Below are 25,085 nucleotides of genomic sequence, written 5' to 3'. Positions count from 1 at the left end.
CAATTCATTAAGGAAAAGAAACCAATTGAAATTTTACAGTAATAAAAACATACTTACGCCTGTGGTAGATCCGGATCAACCGTCGGGGATGAGGCATAATTCAACATGTGCCCGTCATCCACGTCCCGGGTCGGCCGATCCTCAACTGCAGTAGATGGGCCTGAAAAGAACTGGTCTACATCTCCGTTGAATGTACCCGTGATCAACAATGCATCTGATGGGGTGACCTGTGATGCTGGCAGAGATAGCTGAAGGCTGTACGACGGCATGCTACTGAAGGCTCATCTAGCTGAGGGAAATAACCCGACTGATCATCTCCAAGATCCTCACCATGTGCCTCAACAGGTGGGTCGACAGGTGCCTCAATGCCCCCTTGCTGGGGACCACCTCCTCGCCGTCCCCCGCGACCTCGCGGGGTACCTCTGCCTTGTGGGACAGCCCTGCCTCGTGGGGCACCCCTCCCTCGTGCCCTACCCTTGCCTCATGGGACAGCCCTACCCTGATGGTACTCCTCTGGCGCCGCATACTCAGCCTCGTGATCCAACCTCGTGCCATCTCTCGCTTGATATAGGGTCCGACGAGCCAGCTCTTCTACCTACCGGCCATACTCAACGACTGCAGCATTGTCGCCATGCTGCTGCACCTCCTGTCCCAACTGGTAGAACATGTGATGCCCAATGTCCTGCGCAACATTTAAAATATTAATTAAATAATGCTATATCACAATTATAAGATATTAATAAGCCACAAAAACATACCAGTGCCTCGTGCCTCCCGGCGTATGGTCTGTACCGATTGCCAAGTACATGAATAGGGTTCCCGATCATCAGTCGGGTGTGACGACGGTACCATGACGTATGCAGCTCAATAGCGGCCTCCTGGATATGTGAAGGTGGTGGCGGAAAACGGTACTCTCGCTGGTCCCAAATATGGACCTGCTGCTCTAGCCATCCTACAAATGCATCGTCTACCCTGGTACGGTCATCTTGCTAATAATGTGTAGGCACCCATGCAGGCTCCCCCGGTATAGGTTGGGGACGGTGAAACTAGTGAAGCACAAGCTCTATGGCATGATGCTCAACCACATCGAAGAAGATCATCGGGACGAAAGTGCTCCAAAGCAGTCGGTCGACTAAGCAATAATCGGGCAGCTGAGCTAGCAACTCGTCGTTGTATGGCGTCCAGATGAACTATCAAATAATAACATAAAAGTGAGTATGCGCAACACAAGTGAATTTATAACAAGTAAGTTTAGGTACATATTTACCTGTCCGGCCACCAGCATATCTAACATATCCCTGACAAGGGGGAGATTATGATGAGCATCAGTCCCTCAGTAGTTCCCACGCCGGAGAACCCACCTCGTAGCTAGAGGGAGAAACAGAGGTGCTACACCCGGCTTTAGTGGTGGTAGAGGTGACTGCAATGGCAGGATCCGCTGCCAGGCCCAAACCTAAGATAAAAGGTTGACGTAAAATTTAAGAGTCATTTTGACCATATAGAATTCAGAGTAATAAACAGAGTATTCGAAAATGTTGTCACCTGTAGAAGTGGCAGAAATCCACATATGTCCACCTGGCTGCCCATGCTCGCCCGGCACATACTCCTGTACAGGTATGCTAGAATAGCAGCACCCCAGCTGTATCGGGGTAACTCATCTAGTTGGTGCAGATGATGCAAAAAGCGCATACTCACTAGATTTCCCGAAGTGTCCGGGAACAATACACCCCCCAAAAGAAGGAGCAACACCAACCTCGTGTTCCGCTCAATATGGATAGCCTCTGTCTCGCCGGTAATGTTTGGGTGCAATACCTCCATATGCTCTCTGATAGCTGTCATAGAAACGCGATTGCCCCCTCTAAGTGCAGCCTCACCCTGTGGTCTGTAACCAGTATACTGCCCCATCAAATCCAAATACTGGGGACGCATCATAGCTCTTATGTACTGGGGCAGTGAAACAGCCAGTCCATCTACACGTAGCCCATACAAAACCTGAGCATCCTCAAGCATGATGGTGGCCTCTCCAGTGGGCAAGTGAAAAGTGTGCGTCTCCAGTCGCCACCGCTCTATCAATGCCGTGATGAGAGACCAATCGGGTTGCATCCCGCCAATCTGAAAAATCGTAAGGAAGCCCGTAGCCTCTAGGCGCTTTACTACGCGGGGATGGAAATGTCTCTGCCTCAAGAAGTCCCACAAATTGTCAGGTCTCCTGGCGCGGAGAGTCTGATCCAATAGATGTCCCTCCCATACATAGGAGGACCTATGGTCGCCCTGCAACACTAATATCTGATCCTCGGCTGGTCCAGGATGCACAAGCGGCAAGTCCATGTCGTCTACTATAATTTAAACAATATTAATTGTGTGTTTGTGTTATAATAAATTAAATAATTAATTATTAATTGGACTGAGTAATTATCTATGGGTTCCAGGCTCGATATTTGAGTCCCGGTAGCACCAAGTTATCCTTAATTATTATGTGTGTCAATTTTGTTAGTTTATAAATTAAATAATTAATTATTTAATTGGACTGAGTAATTATCTATGGGTTCCAGGCTCGATATTTGAGGCCCGGTTGCACCAAGTTATCCTTAATTATTATGTGTGTCAATTTTAATATTTTTAGAATTTTGTTAGTTTAATAAATTAAATAATTAATTATTTAATTGGACTGAGTAATTATCTATGGATTCCAGGCTCGATATTTGAGGGTCGGTTGCACCAAGTTATCATTAATTATTTTGTGTGTCAATTTCAACATTTTTAGAATTTTGTTAGTTTAATAAATTAGATAATTAATTATTTAATTGGACTGAGTAATTATCTATGGGTTCCAGGCTCGATATTTGAGGCCCGGTTGCACCATGTTATCCTTAATTATTATGTGTGTCATTTTCAATATTTTTAGAATTTTGTTAGTTTAATAAATTAAATAATTATTTTTTTATTGGACTGAGTAATTATCTGCGGGTTCCAGGCTCGATATTTGAGGCCCGATCGCACCAAACTATCTTTAATTAGTAATTATCTATGAGTTCCAGGCTCGATATTTGAGGCCCAGTAGCACCAAGTTTGTCACGACCCAAAAATCCCTCAAAAGAAGTCGTGATGGCACCTAGTTTCTAAACTAGGTAAGCCTAACATTTACCGTAATAATATGGGTATTCACTAACTTTAAATTAAATTACTCTGAACAAAATGCAATTCCCAAAACCGGTAGTACAAGTCACAAGCCTTTCTAAGAGTAGTTATACAATATGATTACATCACTATTCCGAAGCAAAGGGAACAAATGGAAATAAGTACAATTGAAGGTGGCTTTGAGGACTGCGAATGCTATAGCAGGTTTACCTTAAGTCTTCACCGCAATGAATAGCTACCGTCGATTAAAGGCATGGATCTGTACACAAAAATGTACAGAAGTGTAGTATCAGCACAACCGACCTCATGTGCTGGTAAGTGTCTAGCCTACCTCGGCGAAGTAGTGACAAGGCTAGGACTAGACACTCACATAAACCTGTGCAGTTTATAGCGTACAAAATAATATGAAGCAAATAATAATAATGGCAACGATGATCAACCAATGATATAAATAACTGGCAACAAGAACACCAAAATTGCTTCTCAACAAATAACAAATACAAGTGCAATCAATTAATCAAGTCCTTCAAATATAAATCTTTCGCTTATAAATCCTTCAAGTAATAATCTCTAAGATAATATATTTTTCATTAAATATATTTTGAATATATTTCCTTCAAATAGATATCTTTCATATAAGCATCTTTCGAATATAATTCTTTCGAGTAAAGGTCACCTTGTGACACCTCATATTATAATCATAAATAATATAGGTCTCAGCCCACTTTCGAAATTTCACAGCATCTCGTGCCCACATTTATGTCACAACCTCACGGACAGCTCACGTGCCATTAAATAAAATCATAATATTTTCCCCGGCACCTTGTGCCCACATATTTCTATCTCACATTGCACAACAATATTCTCATGTTACTCAGCTCATAGGTTCCATAACCCAATACAATTAAGAATGTTCAAGGAGCCTCGTCCACTTAACATAAAGTAGAGTACATCTCCCAACGCAATTAGGAAATCAACAAGAAAAGATGACGTTATTATTTATTTATTTCTGAAATCATTTGATAAAGAAAATACCCTTTTCAATTACTGTACAATATCGAATGAATTAGTACCTTTAATACGAGAAATCAATTGAGTTAAAAATGTGACAATTTTTTTTTTGAAATTTGGAGATTTGAACACAAACAAATAAATAAGGCGAGGTATCGCAAACACTATGGATTCGAACACAATGGGTTACAACAGTAAAGGGACCTAACTAGTTAATACACTTGAATTATTAATAACAAGTAAACACATCAACAGTGAGTAGGAAAACAACAGTTGCACGACATCATCCTTCGTGCTTTTACTCTCGTTCTCACCAAATCAATCATATAAAGTACACGGCATTTTCCTTCGTGCTTTACCTCACATAATGATGGCACGGAATGATCCTTCGTGCATTAACATTTATATCATGGCACGGAATGACCCTTCGTGCATTAACATTTATATCATGGCACGGAATGACCCTTCGTGCATTAACATTTATATCATGGCACGGAATGACCCTTCGTGCATTAACATTTATATCATGGCACGGAATGACCCTTCATGCTTTACACTCTTTCCTCACAAACAACAATACACGGCATCACCCTTCGTGCTTTATCACTCTTCCTCACCCAAGCAGCAACCACAAACAATGGAGCGTGGGAATAGACAAGGTTAAAATAAGAATCCCGGCAAGGGAACAATAAGTAAACAATTTAGATCCTGGCAAGGGGACAACATTAATAATATAAATTTCCCGGCAATAGAACAATCGATGCCTCTTTCTCTTTCTTTCACTTTCATTTCATAACTCACTCTAACACTTGAGCCAATGCTCCAAAGTATGCAATTATCTCATAAACTTTCACAATTCGTATTATAACTTGAGTCATTGCTCCTCGAAGTTCAAGAACCACAATTACTTCATTAACTTTCCCGGCAAGGGAACAATACTATCAAAACAACCATCCCAACAAGGGAACAATACTTATCAAAACAAACATCCCAACAAGGGAACAATACTATCAAAACAAACATTCCAACAAGGGAACAATAATAATAATAACACATGAAGCGCAATAAACTACAACGGAGTCACAACAATTATAATACAAGACTCACGGGCATGTTCGACCCCCAACGTATAGATACTCGTCACCATGCTTATATGTCGGACACATCACATAACAAGTAGCAAATATACTCAACTCATATTCCCTTAAGCTAGGGTAGACCAAACACTTACCTCGAACTTCCACGACCAACTCAAGCCTTTGCCTCGCGAATTCGTGCCCGAAATTCTCAAATCTAGTCATAAACAATTCGATTCAGTCAATAAAAATTATAAGAATTAATTACATATGAATTTCTACATTTTCCATTAAAATCCGAAATTTAACTCAAAATTACCCGTGGGGCCCACATCTCAGAATCCGACAAAAGTAGCAAAATATGAACACCCATTCAACCACGAGTCCAACCATACCAAAATTATCCAATTCCGATACCATTTGGTCCTTCAAATCATCATTTTACATTTTTGAAAGGTTCCACAATTTTCTTCCCAAATTCCATCTCAAATCACGAATTAAATGATGAATTCAGTGATAGATTCATGTACTCTAACTAAATCTAAGTTAGAATCACTTACCCCGACCAATTTCTTGAAAAACCTTCGAAAAATCGCCAAAATCCGAGCTCTCTAGGTCAAAATATCAAATAAAAATCCAAAACCTCGTATTTATAGAGTACCCCTCGGATTCCGACACCGCTGACCACACAAAAATGACCGCGGTCCGTGCAAAATCAGCAGGGTCCTCGCAGAAACGTCCGCGGACGCGCAGACCTTGCTCTGCAGGGACAGGCTTTAGTAGTTTGGCCATAACTTTCTCTACAGATATCCAAAGTGCAATATTTTACCTTTCTGGAAACTAGACACGAAGGGCTACAACTTTTATTTTTGAATCACCTCAAAATTCCTTGTGGATCAAAAGATATGAGCTTCCTAAGTAGGACCAGTGACCTGCAGATTCTTCCCCTGCGCGGCCGCGCGCCAGCGCGAGAAGGAGCGCGGTCCGCGCCGCCACTGCTGCCCTCTCCATTTTCTAAGTTCCGGGGTGTCCGTACTCGCTCAAAACTCACCCGAAACACACCCGAGGCCCCCGGGACCTCAACCAAAAGTACCAACAAGTCTAAAAACACATCACGGACTTAGTCGAGGCCTCAAATCACATCACATATCATCAAAATCACCAATTATGCATGGATTCAAGCATAAGAACTTATTTAATTTTCAAATTTCACAACCGATGCCGAAACACATGAAAACTAGTCCGAATGACCTTAAGTTTTGCAGACAAGTCCAAAATGACATAATGAAGCTACAGAAACTCTCGGAATTCCATTCCGACCCTCGGATCAAAATCTCACCTATCAACCGGAATTTGCCAAAATACTAACTTCGCCAATTCAAGCCTAATTCTATACCGTACCTCCAAAACCACTTCCGATCACTCTCCTAAGTCACAAATCACCTTCCGAACCTAACCGAACCATCAGAACTCACATCCGAACCCTCTAACACATAAGTCAACATCCGGTTGACTTTTTCCAACTTAAGCCTCAAAATATTCTTTATATTAACTCCGAATCTTCCGAAAACCAAACTCGACCTCACATGCGAGTCATAATACATATTACGAAGTTGGTCGAGATCTTAAGTCGTTGAACGAGGCGTTAATTCTTAAAACGACAAGTCGGGTCGTTACAAAGTTATCTTTAATTATTATGTGCGTCAATTTCAATAAGTTTAAAATTTTGTTAGTTTAATAAATTAAATATTTAATTATTGAATTGGACTGAGTAATTATCTATGGGTTTCAGACTCGATATTTGAGTTAATTTGACAACATATATTATTTGTTAGTTTTGTAAGTTTATTTTTATAAATTAAATAATTAATTTTGTAAAGTGTAAAACGAACATGAATCGGGGCCTAACCCCGAGATTATAAAGATGCTCGAGGAGGTGACCAAACAGATTGAATCGGGGTTTACTACGCTAAAAGGCTCTATATTTTACTACGCCATAAGGCTCTATATTTTACTACGCTAAAAGGTCACTATTACATATAAAAACAACAAACATAACATACATATGAACGACAAACTAAATAAATAATATTTATTTATTATTTAAGCAAATAAAAACATAACATTAACAATAAAAATTATTTATCAAGTTTTAACTATTTTTTGTCCCACGGCTAATAATTCAATCTAGGTTAAAATAACATACAAATTTAAACACAAACATAACACAAATCAACGTGAAAACACATTCAACAAAACAAATATGCATATGCTCTACGAGTTTCGACATAAACAAAATCAAAATACCTCGATTACAGTTTTTTGAAATAGATCCAAATCGAATTTTTGAACCCCGAAAGAAGGAATCCAAGGCTTGTGTTGTATGCGGAACCTACACTCTTCGCTTTTTGTGTGACGGGTGGGGCCCAAGATTTTTTTTTAATTCGGAGGGAGAGGGGACCAGCAGTGGTGGGGATTGCTTTTTTAAAAATTGTTTTTTTTAAAAATGGAGGTTCTGTCGTGATCGTGGGGAAGAAGAAGGGGCCCTATATTTTATTATAGGAAAACGCATTACAATACTGCGTTTTCCTTAAACGCAATATTATAATGCATTTTTCTATAATAAAATATAGGGATTTAATTAAACGCAGTATAATATAGGGGCCCTATATTTTTTTATAGGGAAACGCAGTACAATACTGCGTTTAAGGAAAACGCAGTACAATAATGCGTTTAAGGAAAACGCAGTATTGTAATGCGTTTTCCTATAATTTTTTTTTTTTAATAAAACACAGTATAATACTGCGTTTAACTTTAACGGCTAACTTTTCGTTAAAGTAATACTGCGTTTTACGTAGAAATGTAACTTTTTTTTAACCATAGAAACGTATTTTGTGCCAAAAATGGCACTATTTTGAGTTTCGGCTCCCACAAAAGTGCTTCTTCTTCTCCTCTTTCTCCAGGAAATTTCTCTTGTAGAAGTTGAAACTGCAACGCAGCCCTAGAGTTATCTTCAATGCTTCTTCTCCGTAGTTCTTCTTCAACATGATAATGAAAAGATTATCAAAATCTTTTTTGAAACTCAATGTTTGTACAAAAACAAGGAACTGTTAGACATTGAAAGATTTCATATCATCAATCTCAACATTATATCATCCAATACTTCAGAATTTTTTTATGGAGTTTGAACTTAATAAAATGAAACTCCATAATAGTGTCCTGGAGTTTTGAATTTACACAAGTATTAGAATCCTCAGCAAATGGGAAAGAGAAAATTAAACAACAATTATTATAAGGTAAATTATTTACTTAGCCGCTGGAATAGCTGACTTTTTTTTTTGTCTTCCTAATTAAATGATGCAACAAATAGCGTGTTTATATGAGCTTGTTAGATCTAGCAACATTTTGATCCGTTATGTTCACAGCAGCAGATACTACTACACCTTACAGTTATCCTCGAAATAAAATTACTACTATTTCATTGTTTCAATTTATGTGACAAGTTTGAAGATACGAATTTAAAAATAAAAAATATTGAATCCCATAGTAATAAGATTTCATGTAATATTTGTGTGATAAAATGAAATTTTGAGTTACCATTAAATTATTTCTAATTTTAGAGCTACCAAACGAACTAAAAAATTACTACCAGATAAATTGGAGCAGAAAGAGTTTCATTGTTAGGTATTTAGATAATCAAATATTTTCTCTATTTGACATTGATGTTTTGGATTGATCATCTACTGCATGTGTCCTAAATTTCTTTATATTCGTTTTTTTTGTTATTTTTTAATCATGTATAATATATAAGCTATATTCGATATATATATATATATATATATATATATATATATATATATATATATATATATATATATATATATATTCCGGGTCTTCTGAAATCCCATAAAATAAGAAGATAACAAAAGAAAAAGAAATTATTGATAGACCTGCTTTTGGATTAGAATTTGGCTTAAATTTTGGAAGAATTGATTATATGTGTTATCGATCAAAGAATTGTTTGTAAAAAAATATCGATCAACCTTTACTTATTTTTTTTTCTATTCTTAACAATAGACCAGTTGATCCCAAAAAAATAAATAATATTCGGTGTTCTGTTTTAGACAAATGTTATTTTTATTTGATGCCCATGACGGATGATGGACTGATAAGGGGCAGATCAAACATGACTGACAGGCTTCTAGGCGGGCAAGCTTCTGAAGAAGGGGTACATATGTCTCTGTAGGTGAATCTCACATCAGAATGGAAGAGAAAAGTAAAGAGCTTTATAAGACATAACACAAGTTTATATACTCGTGCTTTTGGCTTAGATGATGGCGTAGCCCAAGAGGCAAACTCGTGTGGTCTGTTAGGCCAAAGTGGACAATACGTATCATGGGCTTAAGTCATGACAAATGTGGTATCAGAGCCCAATCTCCTTCAGTATGATAGTGAGGCAAACTCAGCGATGATGTTGAGTCCCAAGGGAGGAGAATGTGATGCCCATGACGAAGGGCGGACTGATGAGGCGGGTTAAGCATGACTAGTAGGATTCTAGGCTGGCAAGCTTCTAAAGAAGAGGTACATATGTCACCTTAGGCGAATCCCACATCGAAATTAGAGAGGAAAGTGAAAAGCTTTATAAGGCATGTCACAAGTTCACATGATACGCACACGTTTGGGCTAGATGATAGTGTAGCCCAAGGGACAAACCCGTAAAGTCTATTGGATCAAAGTGAACAATACATGACATGGGCTTGGATCATAATATTCTCTCCAATAAAGAATATGAAATCATTAAAAGAAATTTTACCTCTTATAGCAAAGGTTTACACCTTATTTATTATAAATCAAAATCCTTTTAAAATATTATTTCTATAGCTACCTTTTATTTTTTATAGAAAAATATGTATTTATGGTATACACTACCGTTAATGCATTAAATATGTTGTATAATATTTTTCTCTCTCATTCATTCAGTTACTCCCTCCCAAAATCACCGCACAATATATCTTATTTCTCTCTCCACGATCTCTTTCTCACAGCAAGTTTGTCTTCCCCGTCGTTGAACCACGATTCTCTCACAATGCCATTGTCTCTCTCAATTTTTAACTTTTTTGCTCCAAAAAATTGTGGTAAGTGTTAAAGTTTTTGGGTTTTTGGCCGGTTAAAGCTTCTTCTTTTTATCTTCACTTATTTTTTTAAATATTCACCATTGTTAGGTTTTCAGCAGAAAACTTTAAATTTCCTCTTCAATGGCTGATTCAACAACTCCGAAGGGTTACAGGAGGTACACCAAATAAAGCACTCAATTTCGATGGGCCATCTTTCGATTTCATATCACTCAAGAGGAATTAGTATTTGCAAGTTCATCAGCAACCACTGAAGCCGAAAGGAGAACAAAAATACGCAATGACCCTATGAAACAAGGTCAAGATGAGAAATCTTCGAAAAAATCAACAGTTCCTGATGTGGAAAAGAGAAGAAAACTTATCGATGAATTTTCTGTTTTTATTTTTTTAAAATTTTTAAAAAATATTTTTCTTTGTACATTATTTATCTTTTATTTATCTACCTTTACTTCTTATGATTCCATGTAATTTCTTATATTTTATTTCTTATTTATTTTATTATTCTATTTTTGAAACTACATCTCCTAATATTAGAAATAATGAATCATTAACAAACTTGGCATACAATGAGTGATTCAATTAAATTAGATTTTCGTTGTTAAATGTGGTTATAAACTTATTATGTTTCCTAATCTTAAGTTGTAGTGGGACTTACTATTATTATGAGGGAATTACATATATTAAACTATTTTTTTTTAGATTTTGAAATTGTGTTATATTCATAGTTCTAATTTACTTGTTTTAGTAGTATTGGCTCACATTACATGTTGCTCATTTACTAGTTAGAATTGATAGATTAGTTTTGTCAAACATTTGAATAATGTTATGACATTATATTTATAAATATTAATATATTTTATCAAACATGCATTCCATGATGTTCTTACAAAACGTATATTTTTAATTTTTGTAAGTAACTAAACTAAATATTATTAATTTAGAATATATATATAAATTATTTTTACAATATTAGTTATAAATTTATTATTACTAATTAATATATATTCACGAAAAATACATCTTAAATACCAAATATAATATTATTTATACTTATAAAAATGATTTATAGGCATATATTTATTATATTAACTATTAAATTTTTATAATTACTTCATTTAAAATTTAATCTAATTGTATAATTACACTTGTGCAACCAAACAATAAATTTGTAATTACACTGTAATTACATTATGACAAACAAACAGGTTGTCATAATTATACAACTGTGTAATTACTAGACTGTAGTAATTACACCAATTCGCTTTTCAAATATACCCTAAATAAAGAGAAAATTTAAGATTTTCTTCAACTTAAGTTGGATTTATTGGCCTGAGTTTTCTAAAGTTACCAAATGAAAGAGAGAAAGAGTTCAAGATCGATTAAGTATAGGCAAGAAATATTCCTAATTAAAGATATTGTCATTTTTAAATTGAAATGCACAAGTTTTTCTCAATTTCTTTAAAAAAAGGATAAAATATTTTATGACTGAAAATCTATAGGATAATAGATAAAACACGGAAAACAAGATGAGATCATGATTAATCAGAAGTCAAAAAAATAAAATAAATCATGAATCAATCAGTTAACCGTGCTTTAATTTTGATAAGATGAGAGTCAAATATATGAATCTTTTAAAAAATTAGGAAAAAAAAAAAATCTTAAATTAACTGCTATAAAGATTGCTAGCCTCACGATTCATTTTTAAGTTCTAACTTAAATTAAACAACTTAGTAGGGCGGACCTTTATAATTTGAACTTAATAAACTTTTGAAATTCTGATTAAAATATACATTATATATTAAAATACTGAGTTCGAGTAAAGCCATGACTCTTTTGATAATAGTAAAATTTATATAAAAGACAAACTATTTTCATTCATTGGTTTAATACACCTACTACATTTTTTTCTATAGTTTGTCAGAAATAAACTAGCATTATTGCCTACAGGGGATGCTTGACTTGGTTGAGTGAACAACTTACATGAAAGACTTGAGATTGATTGCCTTCACGAGCAGACTTCTCAATCAAAGTTTGTTGGGAAAAAAAAACAGCATTATTCAATTTCTTTTAGTTCTAACAATGTTTTGCATCAAATAAACGTGCATTACTTATTCCTTCTTTTTTCTTGGAAGTTATCGGGAATTGCTCTAATGCTCCACTGGTTGAGCTTGCTCCTCTATCTCCTGATTAAGGACCCATTTGTACATAGATATTTTTTTCTATTATTTAAAAAAAAAAAGTGTTTGTCCATAAAATTTTACAAGTTTTTATAAATTTTTCGAAAATGAGCTTTTCAAAAATAAAAAAAATAGTGTTGATCACTTTTTTCAAAATTTTTAGAATTTTTTGTTTCTCCACTCACAAAACTGCAATATTTTTTCGAGTGAAATGCATGTCCAAATATAATTTCATATTCCAAATACCATTTTTCAACTTAACTCCAAAAACTACTTTTTTTTTCCTTCAAAAATTTCAATTTTTATGTCTAAAAAACGCCTGCTATATATACAAACCCCATTTTACTGTCATGAATATATTTTCTTTTTTTCTTGCTGTCATGAATATATACCATCTGTTACTAACATCTTTAGTCCTTTTTCAACCGTTAATAAAAGGGCTACCCCTTCGACCGTTCTTACGAGACGTATGGTAGGGCGTATAAGAATAATGTTGAATAAGGTGTATTAGTAATACATGAATTAAAAATTACTATAATACCAAAGCTAATGCATCCTACCAAACAACCCCAGTTAATTACCACAGGAATAATTCACCTACAAAGGTTAATCCCCTAAAACTATCTGATATTTACACATAAAATATACAAATATACATTACCCTTTTGTCTTCTTGAGAAAAGAAAAGGTTTGTTTTTATTATTTTAAAAATCCTCTTTAAGTAGTTCTGCATCTGAGTTGGCATTTGCCTGTGCTTTGCTAGATTTGTGCTGTTATGCAAAAAGAAACATCCTTTCCTCAAGAATGTGTCTTGTAATTTGCCTTCATTTCAAATGTTGGTGTCTCTCTTTCTCAGTCTTGGAGCATATTTAATCAAAAAGGTGCAATCTTTCTTCCTCTGTTGCAATTATTGAATTTCTATATCTTGTGTAAGATTAAATGATGAATTCTTGGAGTTTGTTTATATTGGTGTTGGGATTTTTGTGTGTGTCTGGGTTTAATCCATCAGATAATTACTTAATAGACTGTGGATCCACTAAAGATACTAATGTTGGTAATAGGGTTTTTGTCTCTGATAAATCAGCTTCAAAATTTCTTTCAACTGCTCAAAATATATTAGCTGATACCCCTTCAAACTCAATTACAAAGGCTAATGATTCACCTCTATATCAAACAGCTAGAATCTTTACTTCAACATCCAGCTATAAATTCCCCATTACTAAAACTGGAAGGCACTGGATCCGTCTTTACTTTTACCCATTTGAGTACAAAACTTATGATTTGAGCTCAGCAACTTTCTCTGTTTCCACACAACAGATTGTTCTCCTTGGCAATTTTAGTCCTAAATATGTTTCCTTTAAAGAATTTTCTTTGAATGTAACGACGAGTGATCTTGAAATCATATTCTCTCCTTTGGCTGATTCAATTGCCTATATAAATGCCTTGGAAATTGTCTCTGTACCCGATAGCCTTATAACTGATGACGCATCCACCTTTGATCCACCCGGGGTATTCAATGATATGTATGCACAGGCTTTAGAAACAGTTGCTAGAGTTAACATGGGCGGGCCCGCTGTGTCGTTTGAAAACGATACGCTATGGCGAAGTTGGGTTCCTGATAAAAGTTACTTAATACAGCCAGATTTTGCCAAGTCCTTGTCAAAGATTGGATCTGTAAAGTACACTCCCGGTGGAGCAACATCAGATATTGCACCACCGACTGTGTATGGTACGTGCACTAAGATGAATGTGGATGCTTCTGGTAATGATGCCATTGCTAATTTTAATGTGACATGGGCTTTCAATGTGGACAGAGGTTTCCAGTATTTCATTCGCTTACACTTGTGCGACATAGTGAGTACAGCTGCTAATCAGCTGTTGTTTAATGTTTATGTTGATTCCTCGAATGCGGCTTCTGATTTTGATCTGAGTTCTAAAGTTCAAGGCAGATTGGCCACTGCATATTACATGGATTTTGTTACACCACCAGCTAATAGCAACAACCTTAGCATTAGTATCGGCCCATCTTCAAAGAGTGCTTATCCAGATGCCTTTCTAAATGGATTGGAACTGTTGAAGTTGAATAATACTCGGGGCAGCCTTGCTGATATGGCCTCTGTTCCTCCGTCCACAAGCTCGGGCTCGAAAAACAATATCGGAGTCATCATTGGTGTAAGCGTAGGTGTAACACTTGCTTTGCTCATGGTTGGTGTTTTGTTTTGCATGCACAGAAGAAGAAAGCAGGAGCAACTTCGCTTGTCAAAGATGTGGATTCCTTTGTCTATTGGCGGGGGCACGTCTCATACTATGGGAAGCAAATACTCGAACGGGACAACCATGAGTGCAGCTTCTAACTTGAGTTATCGCATACCTTTTGCAGCCATGAAAGAAGCAACCAAAAACTTTGATGAGAGTTTGGTCATTGGGATAGGTGGATTTGGAAAGGTATTCAAGGGTGTTTTATACGATGGTACAAAGGTAGCTGTTAAGAGGGGTAATCCCAGCTCCCAACAAGGTCTTAGAGAGTTCCAAACTGAAATAGAGATGCTCTCTCAGTTTCGCCATCGTCATCTTGTTTCGTTGATTGGATACTGTGATGAAAAAAATGAGATGATTCTTGTGTATGAGTACATGGAAAATGGAACCCTCAAGAGCCATTTGTATGGTTCAGATATGCCGAGTATGAGCTGGAAACAAAGGCTGGAGATATGCATTGGGGCTGCCAGAGGTCTACACTACCTTCATACCGGCTATGCGCAAGCAGTTATACATCGTGATGTCAAATCCGCAAACATATTGCTTGATGAGAATTTGATGGCAAAAGTTGCTGATTTTGGACTTTCTAAGGCAGGACCTGAGCTCGATCAAACCCATGTTAGCACTGCGGTGAAAGGGAGCTTTGGGTACCTAGATCCTGAATATTTCAGAAGGCAACAATTGACGGAAAAAAGTGATGTTTACTCTTTTGGTGTTGTTCTGTTTGAGGTTCTTTGTGCTAGGCATGTCATTGATCCATCTCTTCCGAGGGAGATGGTCAATTTAGCTGAATGGGCGATGAAGTGGCAGAAGAAGGGACAACTGGAGCAAATCATAGATCGGAATCTTGCTGGAAAAATAAGACCAGATTCCCTCAGGAAGTTTGGAGAAACAGCAGAGAAATGCTTGGCTGATTATGGCGTCGACAGGCCTTCAATGGGTGATGTTCTATGGAACTTGGAGTACGCGCTTCAATTTCAAGAGGCTGTTATTCAAGTTGATCCTGAAGAAAAGAGTACAATTCTCATAGGAGAGCTCTCTCCTCAAGTGAATGATTTCAGTCGTATTGATGCCAATGCTTCTGCTGAGCAGTTTGAAGCGTCAAATCTGGAGGATCTATCTGGAGTTTCCATGAGCAAGGTTTTCTCACAATTGGTTAAGTCTGAAGGAAGATAAACAAGTGAAGATGGTATATATATTGTGCTTTAGCTTCTCACTTTATTCCACTTTTTGTTCATTAATCATGCGAAGATTGAATTTTTTTTTGTCATAGTTTGTTCTATGAATTGGTAAATTTTACAGAAAAAGTCACTTCCACGTCTGGATACTTTTTACCTGTCTTTTGATCTATAATTTTTTATTTACTACATAGTTTTGAATATTTTTTTGATGTGTTAAATCACTCTTGGAATGTCATGTCTAAAAGAAAGAGGCTTATGAAATCATAAAAACAGTTATGAGCCTTTTGGAGTCCTTCAAAATAGACCTGATCATCAGAAGCCATTAATTTCTATCCTCCATTTTCATCTTGGAATTCCCAATCAATTAATCAACTACACCTCAATCACAAATTAATCGGGGTCAAATATATGAATAATCTATATTGACTGCTCTATCCGCGTCCATTGTATTCCAATATGAAAAGGAATGTCTTTTAAATCAAATTAAGGGCTCTCTAAAACGGGTCCAAGGGTAGATTCCGACTACCCATAACTTCACGAGTCCATATATGTATATAATTAGTTTCAAAATTCGAGTCCAAATCGACTCTCAAATTCAATTTCTTATTTTTTTAAAAACTTCACAAATTTTCCAATTTTTCCTCTTTGATTCACATAAATTTGATGTTAAATCTAACATATATTCATGAAATATAGTTAAAAATTGATTAAAATCACTTACATAATGTTTGTAGATAAAAATACTCTCCAAATCGCCTCCTACCGAGTCTAGAGTTCTAAAATGCGAGAAATGATACTAAATCCCGACTTTCCAACTATTATGTCCAGCTGTAGATATCGCATTTGCGACACAGTGCGCGAACCCTCGCAATTGCGGATTAGGGATCACATTTGCGAACCCTGACAACCTCAACAAATGTTGCAATTGCGACAAAGGCTTCGCAATTGCGTAACTGGACAACTTCGCAAAAGCGACCAAGTGGACGCAAATGCGACCCAAGCCCTAGGCCTACTGACTTCGCAATTGCGAAGGGGTAAGTCTTAATTGTGACGTCAGACCACCTCATGTCATCTTCGCAATTGCGAGGCTGGTGCTCGCAATTGCGATAATAGAGCACCGGCACACCAAAAATCCCATTTTCTACTCAAACCATTCTAAAACGCGTCTGAAACTCATCCGAACCCTCAGGGCTCCAAACCAAACATCTACACAAGTTTAAAAATATCTTACGAACACGCTCGCACGATCAAAACACAAAAATAACATCTTGGAATTACGAATCGAACACTAAAACGCATGAGTTTCAAAGTAAAGTTCAACAATTACTAGAACTGCAACTAATCGTCTGAATCCTATCAAGTCAACTCCCAGTGATACCAAATTTTGCACACAAGTTCTACATAGCATAACGGACCTATTGCAAGTCTCAAAATCAAATTCCGAACCTGATAGATAAAAAGTCAACCTACGATCAAATTTCTAAACTCCAAATTGCCAATTTTCGGCAAAACAACATAAATCAACCTACAAACTTTCGAATTCGATTCCGAGCATACGCCCTCGTCCAAAATCACGACAAAACTATCGGAGTCGTCAAAACACTGTTCCGGGGTCGTTTTCACAAAAGTCAACCATTGGTCAACATAAGCAACTTAGGCTTCTAAGCCAAGAATCAAAGGGTCCAAATCAACCCGAAATCTTTCTGGTACGAACCCAATCAACCCCGTAAGTCATAAAACTATAAACACATATGTGTGAAGCATCAAAAGGAAAAAAAGGGCACAAATATACAAAACGACCGATTGGTTGTTATAATTATAGAGTGAAGTAATTTAAAAATTGAATCCCGAGTCAATTATCTTGCACCTATCTAGTCAATTACTCATATTTCTCTCATTGATATCTCCTTGTTGCTCAGCTGTTGTCTTTCGTGATCAATTGATAACTGCTTAACTTTTTAGTAGTTAATCATAATTGATAATCATTCAATCAATTATTAATTTTCATGTATAGTAATTAACTAAAGACTATACTATCTTTGAATCGTGAGCAATAATTTTTGTTGTATTTTGCGCTCGTCAATAATCCATAAGGAAACAAGATCTAACATCAAAATCAAGTAGAGTTTACTTACCCTCCAAAGTGTGGTGAAAATTCCTCAAAATGTCGCCTGTAGCCGAGATCCAAATCTCTGAATAATGAAAAATGAGTTAACCCTTCGAAATAATAAACTGCCCAGCGATCTCTGCATCTGCCGGTAAATACCTCGCATTTGCGAGCCCCCAGGTGCAGTCAAAAGACAATCATCCCCTTCGCTCCGCCGACCAGACCTCGCAGTGGAACTTCATCGCAAAATCGGCCTTCGTATCTACAAACCTTCCCCGCAGGACCTTCCCTCGTAAAAGCGGCCAACCGTTACAAAATCGACGACTACCCAACCAAGCTCCTCTTCGAATTTGCGCACCCCTTTCTCGCATGTGTGATTCGCACCTGCGCACCTTATCTCCGTAGGTGTGATGCACCAGCACCAGCCTGCCAATCATTTTCCAAATAGTCTGAATCTAATCCGATACACACCAGAGCGCTGTCGGGCCCCATCCAACCATATCAACAAGTCTTTATACATCACCCAAATATATCCAAATATTCAAAACACTTAAATTAATTTCAACACCATGAACCGTCGATTAAGATTAATCTCTTAAATTCATAAACTTCCAACTTCGAACCAAACGTCCGATTCAAGACTAACCAACGCGGAATGGATCCAAACTTTATACACAAGTTCGAATGACAAAACAGACATATACCAGTTCCTAGAACAACAATCTGAACATGATAACCTCAAGCTCAAAGTTAACTCTCTGTCAAACTTATGAATTTTCCAAATATTTAAATTTCCAAGTTTCGCCAATTAGAGCCAAATTAACCTAGAAACCTCCAAATCCGAATGTGGACATACGCCTAAGTCCAAAATCACCATATGAATCTATTTGAACCATCAAAATATAAATCCAAGATTGTTTACTCAAAAGTCAGACCTTGCTCAACTCTTGCAACTTAAGCTTCCAACCATAGATCTAAGTGTTCCAATTTATTCCAAAACCTTCCCCAAACCAAACCAACTACCCCCCGCGAGTCACAAAACAAATTACAAACATATGAAAAGTATCAAATAGGGGAATGAGATTCAAATATACAATGACTAGCCCGGTCGTTACAAGTCTAGAAGGATGGGAAGGTGAGGGTTGGAGGCACCAGGCCAACGGTTGGCATGGTTGCTCTGGGGCCTTTACAATCTGGATAAAATGAGAGAAAGAAACATAAGTTTTGGGCAAGTTTTTGGGATTTTAGAGCGAATTAAGGAAGAGCATATCTCTTATCAATACTCTTTTAGATGAGTTTTTAGTGATTTGTATCAATGTTGATTAACACTAGTAGTAATAAGATTCAACCATGGTAAATTGTTAGATTCTTCCAAATCCTTCAAGAACACCAAAAGGAGAAAAGGTGAGATTCTTCCTCCAAGAGGTAATCCTTTTACCTTGTTTTATATATATGATATGTTGAAGTATTAGTAGCAACTTTGTGAAATTTAGTTGAATTTGAATTAGAGTATTGTATGAACACTAGGAGTGGATCTTGAAAATGGTAATCTGGATGAAAAAAAGAGGCGAATAGTGATGTGTTGATACAAATGGGATTGGCTTGAGTTTCTAATGATTCCAATAGAATTTATAACTTAATTTATGAATGTATTAAAGTGGGAATCACCTTTTGGTTGAGAAATAATACTAGTTCTTGAAATGGGTATCTATGAACTAGGGTTCATCGGGGAAGATAATGAATAACAACTTGGTGATGCTGGGTAGTTGATGTAGTATCATTTATGAATTAAAATAAGTATTATATGATAAGAATGTAATTTAATAGGTAAATGAGTGAACCTATTGGACGATTTGAGTTGTAGGATGTTTGTAGCGAACTTACAAGTCCTAAATGGATATTGATAAATATATTGGATTATGTTTTGATGTATTTAGGATATCTAATTGTAGATATTGAATTATTTGTAACGTTTAGGCATTTTATTAATTTGGAGCATCGTAGCATTATATGGAGCTTGAAGCTTGATGTTTGGCTATAATTTTATATTTTATTGCATTACTTACCTTACATTTTGGTGCTTTAATAATAAATTGTACATTGTTTGAGCTTAGTTTACTTTATGTGAAGGACTATTTTAAAGCATAGTAGAAATAAAGTTGCACGTAAATATGTTGAAAATACAATAGTGGAGTACGAAAGAAAAATTGGCAAGGCACGAAAGAGACCTGACCTTAGACCAGGACCCAAAGTTTGGATTCATTCCAGCAAGAGAATTTTTTTGAAGAAGTGGAGATTTTGAGCCAAACTTGGCTAATGGAACAAGCTCAAAAATTAGAAATTTCTGAGGTTAAACATGAGAAAGTTACAATTGGGATGTGACATTTAATAGAAGAAAGATGTGAGCTTGTACCAGAGATCAACAAATTTGACAATACCGCTATTCATGACTTTAGGGACAATTTGAAAAGGTTTTGTGTCAAACGCCCAATAAAATAGTTATGAGTTGTGTGAAGCTGAAAAAGAACTTATAAGCCAAATTGAGGAACTAAAAGTGGAGGTGCAGCCATTCAACAATATTTTTATTGATGATGCCAATATTGAGAAAAGTACATTAGAATCATGTGAAAAGTAGATAATGTTGCACTTGAAGACTTTACCGTGTGTATACATGAGGGTATAAATAGCAAGGGAATTCTGGAGTTGGGACACATTGGTCCTCATTCCATACATTTTTCAATATTGTGTTTAGATGATAACATGGAAATCGAGTCATCCAAATCTTTGGAGGAGCCAACAGACGAGAAACAAGGTGCTTACATTCTGGAATTTTTTGTGCCAGAGAGAAAGAATTACATATCTCGATTAAAGGCCAAGAAGTGCAGAATACTATATTGGTTACATGGCCCAATTAGATTTAACCCACCACACCGGGAGCATCCCGAAAAGTTGAAGCCAAATTTGGGGTTCAATTCATAAGTTCAACTTGGAGGCAAAAAGTGATTCAAGTTTGTCCGGCACAATTATCATACTTGGGAGACGTCTGAGTACCCTGTCAGCTGCTATTGCTTTGGATTTTGGTCTTTTAGGGAGTTTTTTGTCCACCCTCGCTATTTTTGACTTTATTGGTGCATTGGAGATATTGCACTCTTTTAAGTGTGAGGTGAGAAAAATTTCTTTAGATAATTAGTAATAATATTCATTTTTAGCTAGCTTCTTGATTTGAGTTAGCCTTCATTTAGTAGAATTAGTAGTGTAGTATTTTAGTATTAGTTTAGTAGCTTGATTTAAAAAATCAAAAATATGAAAAATTAATTTTTTTGGACTGTTCCTGATGATAGATCTCCTAGATAGTTTTCTCGAGAGATTAAAGTCTAAACAAAAATACAAATGAATTAGTAAATAGAAAAACATAAAACATGTCTTTTAGCTTTTTTTTAAGTAGTAATAATCTCTCGTGTTTTTTTTGTGTGTGCCTTGGTTCTTTTTCATGGTTTTTTTTTTGTGTGTCTTGGTCTTTTTTTTTTTTTTTGTATTCAGCACTCAGGAGGCTCTCTCTAGGGTCCTGCTTACTTTACATATTTCAGAATAAGGTATTACATATGTCAAGTAGATAGAGCTAGGATGACTTTGTTCCTAACGTATATGGTGAGGCAACACCTCCATTCTGTGGTAGATATCATGTTGTTTCTTATGTTCTTTTAATTGGGTAGTGTCCCAAGTGTTTAGTTCTATTTTTTTAGTATAGAGGTTCCATATATAGTTGTGATGTTGTAGTAATGAGAGTATACATGACATACATAAAGAGATACTTACCTTATTTGATTTCATTCTTATTATGAAAGGTGTCATGATTCTAATTGGAGAATATATCATGATACAAATGGAAAACATATATGATTTTAAAAAACTTCCTCGGTTAGAATGATTTTCATGCATATAGTTAGGGTGCATCTAAAGGTTGGGTTCACTCGAATCTGGTAGTATTTTGGGTGCCGATCACGTGGATTTGAATCGTGACAAAGAAGGAAAGAGAAATACCATAGTTAGTTTAATGAGTAAAAACTTTCTTTCAAATTATGTACAAAGAGTCGTGTAAAACTTAAAAATATGGGCTCATTTTGACAACGGAACCAAGCTGTAGTTTCACGTAATTGTTTCTTGTAACAATATGACTTAAATAATTTCTTGTGCCTCCCCCCTCCGCTTCCCCAACCCCAAAACCAACATTTTATTCAAGTTTTCCTAAAAGTATGACATAAATAATTTCAACTCTTTCTATTTTTCTACTATATGTTATATAGGAAAATTTTCATAAAGCACTATCTTTTAGTAGTAATTAGCTATTTATAGATACCATTTGCTATATTACGCATTATAGATACCTTTTATGTGGTTATAAAATGTATTTAATGTATTTAAGCTATTGTATTCATGAATACAGTAGCAAAAATAGGCGTGAATCAGGGAAGTCCAGCTAATCAGTTGTTGTATTCGAGTGTATTCGACTGTATTCATGGAGTAAAACATGGGATTACAGCTGTACATATTATTGTATTCGACTGTATTCACGACGTGAAATAGGAGATTACACTGTTTTTAAAAGGGAAAGTGAATCAATTAACATAATAGACTCCTAATATAACTCAACAAACTCAATTATAACACATAAATTTTGTATTTTCAGTTATAAAAAAGATTCTCAACCGAAAAATACTCCAAAAAAAATAGCAATCGTCAGAGAAATTATATAATACATCTGAATACATAAATTATATTAATTAAAAAAAACTTATGAATACATTAATGGCATATAGCGAGACAGTGAATACAATGAAATACATAGAATACAGCGGGATACATTGAAATACAATGAGAAAAAAAGACAGCGAATACAATGAAATACATGGAATACAACGAGATACATTGAATTACTATGAAAAAAAAGACAATGAAATACATGAAAATACAGCGTGATACGTTGAAAATACATTGAAATATATTAATATAAAATCAAGTTGCTCAGCCCCAAACTCCGTCGTCTTTGTTCAAGAACAAACCCTAATTTCCGGCAAATCCGCCGTCGAGCAAAAACCCTGAATCTCACTGTTCCCACGCATCAAAATTACAAACGGGGTCACGAACGCTGTCGGCCATTCCATGGGCGATATGAAAACCCAGATCTCTAACTCTGGTATGAGTCATTTTCATCAGTATAAGAAGCTGCAGGAGAAGTGGGAAGAAGTCCAAAGTTTGAATTCTATCAGTTAATTCCGTCCTTCTAATCTTGCGAGTGCAACTATACTTTAACAATTCTCCTACTACAATGGAGAATATCGACGGAGGAGAAATTAAACCAAAATATCGACGGAGGTAACCAAAATGGAGAATATCGACGATACAATGGAGAATATCGACGGAGGTAACCAAAATTAAATATTTTGCTATAAACCTTAAAAGGTATCTATAGAATATAATTTTTTTAAATGATTTTTATTTAAAATAAATAAGGTGTTAACCTTTGCTATAGGAGGTAAAAATTCCTATTATATATAAGAAAATTGTAACATTATCCATATCATGTTTATTGTGCACTCGACTAAAATTTAAAAGGAAAACGTGACAATTTTTTTTATATGTAAGACAAAAATATATAAAGAGTTAATATTTTTGAATACTGATTACTTACACTTATTATCAAACCATATCGTATGAAATTAAGAAAACATATAATTCTATCAAAAGATATTTGTACTAAACTCCGAAGTTTTTCAGTTACTTTTTTGTTGTTGATTTTAAAATTAATTTTTATTTTCGAAAACCATTTTTAAAATTACGAAGCAAACTCCAGGTAATAAATAGCACTGAGTGCTGATAATGGAGATTAAAAAAAGAAACAAGAACATAAGATATAAAATTCATCAATTAAGGGCCATTGAAGATGATGTTTCATTAAGAACATGAATCTTTGCCAAATCATGGATTATTGACCTCTGAAATAGCAGTCTTTTCTCCCTCTAGTTAGTTGATCTTTGTTGCTATTCTCTTGTAGCTCTAAGTAACTTGAGTAGAGCAAAACAATACAAGAATTCTTGGCCGCCCATCCTTCTGAAAAAGAAATTTGACACTTGTAACATACAAAGGCTTGTCTTGTTCTTATTAATTTGGAACTATATTGTATTAGTAAAAGGAAACTTCGAAGAACCCTAGTCTCGCTACGATGCCTTGTTTCGTTTTGTTTTGGTTTGATCCTTCAGTTGAGTGTCAACGTTGTCTTATGATTATTCACTAATGCAGAGACAAGAAAACTAATTGGTTCATCAAATTTTCCTAGTTACTAATGTGACAAACTTGGAAGAAATATATATGGTACACGTTGAATTTGTGTACTCTTACAGTTGTTAAATACCACGTAGAAAATGAAAATAAGAGAATTTTAAGTAGAATATGAAACAATTCATAATTTTCGCATGCAAGTATGTAATTACTGTTAAGATAAATATCACATTATGGTGGATGTCTACTCTTCTTCCGTGATCTTCATCTCAAATGCTTAATGACATATTCAATGACATATTTTGTATGTTCAATGACATATTCCATGACATATTTTCTTCACTTTTTATGCCTATATAAAGGCCTTGTAATAGATAGGAAAATACATATAATTGAAGAAGAAATAAGAATCCCTCTTCCTCTCTTTCTCTCTATATCTCTTAGTTTGTTTTTGCTTGTTCTATATTGTTATTTTGGGTTATATTTTATAACACGTTATCAGCACGAGGCTCTACCATCTAAAGAAGATCTTTGAGAAAATTAAGGTATAATTTTTTTCAAATTTGTATTTTTTTAAATTATGTCTGATATTATGAAAAGAAAGTTCGTTGCCCTTGAAATTTCGGGCAAGAACTATATGACATGGGTATTGGATACTGAAATCCATTTAGATGCAATGGGTCTTGGAGACGCTATTAAAGTTAAAGATAAAGATAAAGCATCTACCCAAG

General features: G+C 35.5%; 2 protein-coding genes across 3 annotated transcripts; one reads left to right on the top strand and one right to left on the bottom strand.

Moving 5' to 3' along the window:
- Positions 1-595: 595 nt before the first annotated feature.
- LOC142174407 (serine/threonine-protein phosphatase 7 long form homolog) lies at positions 596-2,328 on the bottom strand. Its single transcript, XM_075240194.1, has 3 exons — positions 1,754-2,328; positions 1,268-1,298; positions 596-682 (listed from the first exon to the last, which is right to left on the bottom strand). The coding sequence occupies exons 1-3, from the start codon at positions 2,326-2,328 to the stop codon at positions 596-598; spliced, it is 693 nt and encodes a 230-aa protein (XP_075096295.1).
- Positions 2,329-13,264: 10,936 nt separating this feature from the next.
- Positions 13,265-16,117, top strand: LOC107758937 (receptor-like protein kinase HERK 1). 2 transcript variants are annotated; one of them, XM_016576786.2, is made up of 2 exons: positions 13,265-13,415; positions 14,068-16,117. In XM_016576786.2, exons 1-2 carry the CDS (start codon positions 13,368-13,370, stop codon positions 15,964-15,966), a joined length of 1,947 nt encoding a protein of 648 aa, XP_016432272.1. In that variant the 5' UTR covers positions 13,265-13,367; the 3' UTR covers positions 15,967-16,117. The 2 variants fall into 2 exon arrangements, with proteins under 2 accessions (XP_016432272.1, XP_016432271.1); XM_016576785.2 differs by having other exon boundaries at positions 13,322-16,117.
- The last annotated feature ends 8,968 nt before the right edge of the window (positions 16,118-25,085 follow it).

The sequence above is a fragment of the Nicotiana tabacum genome, chromosome 20 (genome assembly GCF_000715075.1).
Source record: "Nicotiana tabacum cultivar K326 chromosome 20, ASM71507v2, whole genome shotgun sequence".
In the NCBI taxonomy this organism is placed as follows: Eukaryota; Viridiplantae; Streptophyta; class Magnoliopsida; order Solanales; family Solanaceae; genus Nicotiana; species Nicotiana tabacum.
Note: the sequence above shows the minus strand (reverse complement) of the source record. Positions and strands in the feature narration are given on the sequence as shown.